This window comes from Monoraphidium neglectum (genome assembly GCF_000611645.1).
Source record: "Monoraphidium neglectum strain SAG 48.87 unplaced genomic scaffold scaffold03141, whole genome shotgun sequence".
In the NCBI taxonomy this organism is placed as follows: Eukaryota; Viridiplantae; Chlorophyta; class Chlorophyceae; order Sphaeropleales; family Selenastraceae; genus Monoraphidium; species Monoraphidium neglectum.
In genome coordinates, this window is record NW_014010487.1 from 1 (window position 1) to 504 (window position 504).

Sequence of the window (504 nt, forward strand, 5' to 3'; positions counted from 1 at the left end):
AGGAAAGGGAGGGGGGAGTGGACCAGCGACGGGGGTCATGTATTATTGTGATGGGGTGGGGCCGAGGAATCCAGAGGGTTGGGTGGTGATGCTTGGCAGCGGGGGCCGGGGGTTGCGCAGGGGATGTGCGTGTGAATGGGCGGAGGGGTGTTTCGGGGAGGTCATTCCGCGTGAAGGGCTCTGGAGCACCTGCGATGCTTTGCAAAACCGCCCGCTCTCCCGCACAACCCGACAACCTTCCAACCCCGCCACCATCTTACGGCGGCGCTTTGCAGCTGGTCATGCTGGGCTCTGGCCGCGATGATCTGGAGAACGACCTGAGGGCGATGGAGGCCCAGTACAAGAACCAGGCGCGCGGCTGGGTGGGCTTCAGCACCAAGATGGCGCACCGCATCACGGCCGGCGTGGACATCCTGCTCATGCCGTCAAGGTGGGGGGGCTGGGGGTGAAAGGGGGGGGCGCCGGGCGCCCGCTTTGGCGGGCGCGCGCGCGCGCCCCCTGCAG

The 504-nt window shown here is 67.5% G+C and overlaps 1 protein-coding gene across 1 annotated transcript in view; it reads left to right on the forward strand.

Moving 5' to 3' along the window:
• Positions 1–281: 281 nt before the first annotated feature.
• MNEG_12242 (starch synthase) overlaps positions 282–504 on the forward strand; it is a gene marked incomplete at both ends in the record, with an annotated part of 1,754 nt that continues 1,531 nt past the window's right edge. The window contains one exon of the mRNA XM_014039285.1: positions 282–430. Within this exon, the coding sequence (XP_013894739.1) occupies positions 282–430 (149 nt within the window). The remainder of the gene's footprint in view (positions 431–504) is intronic.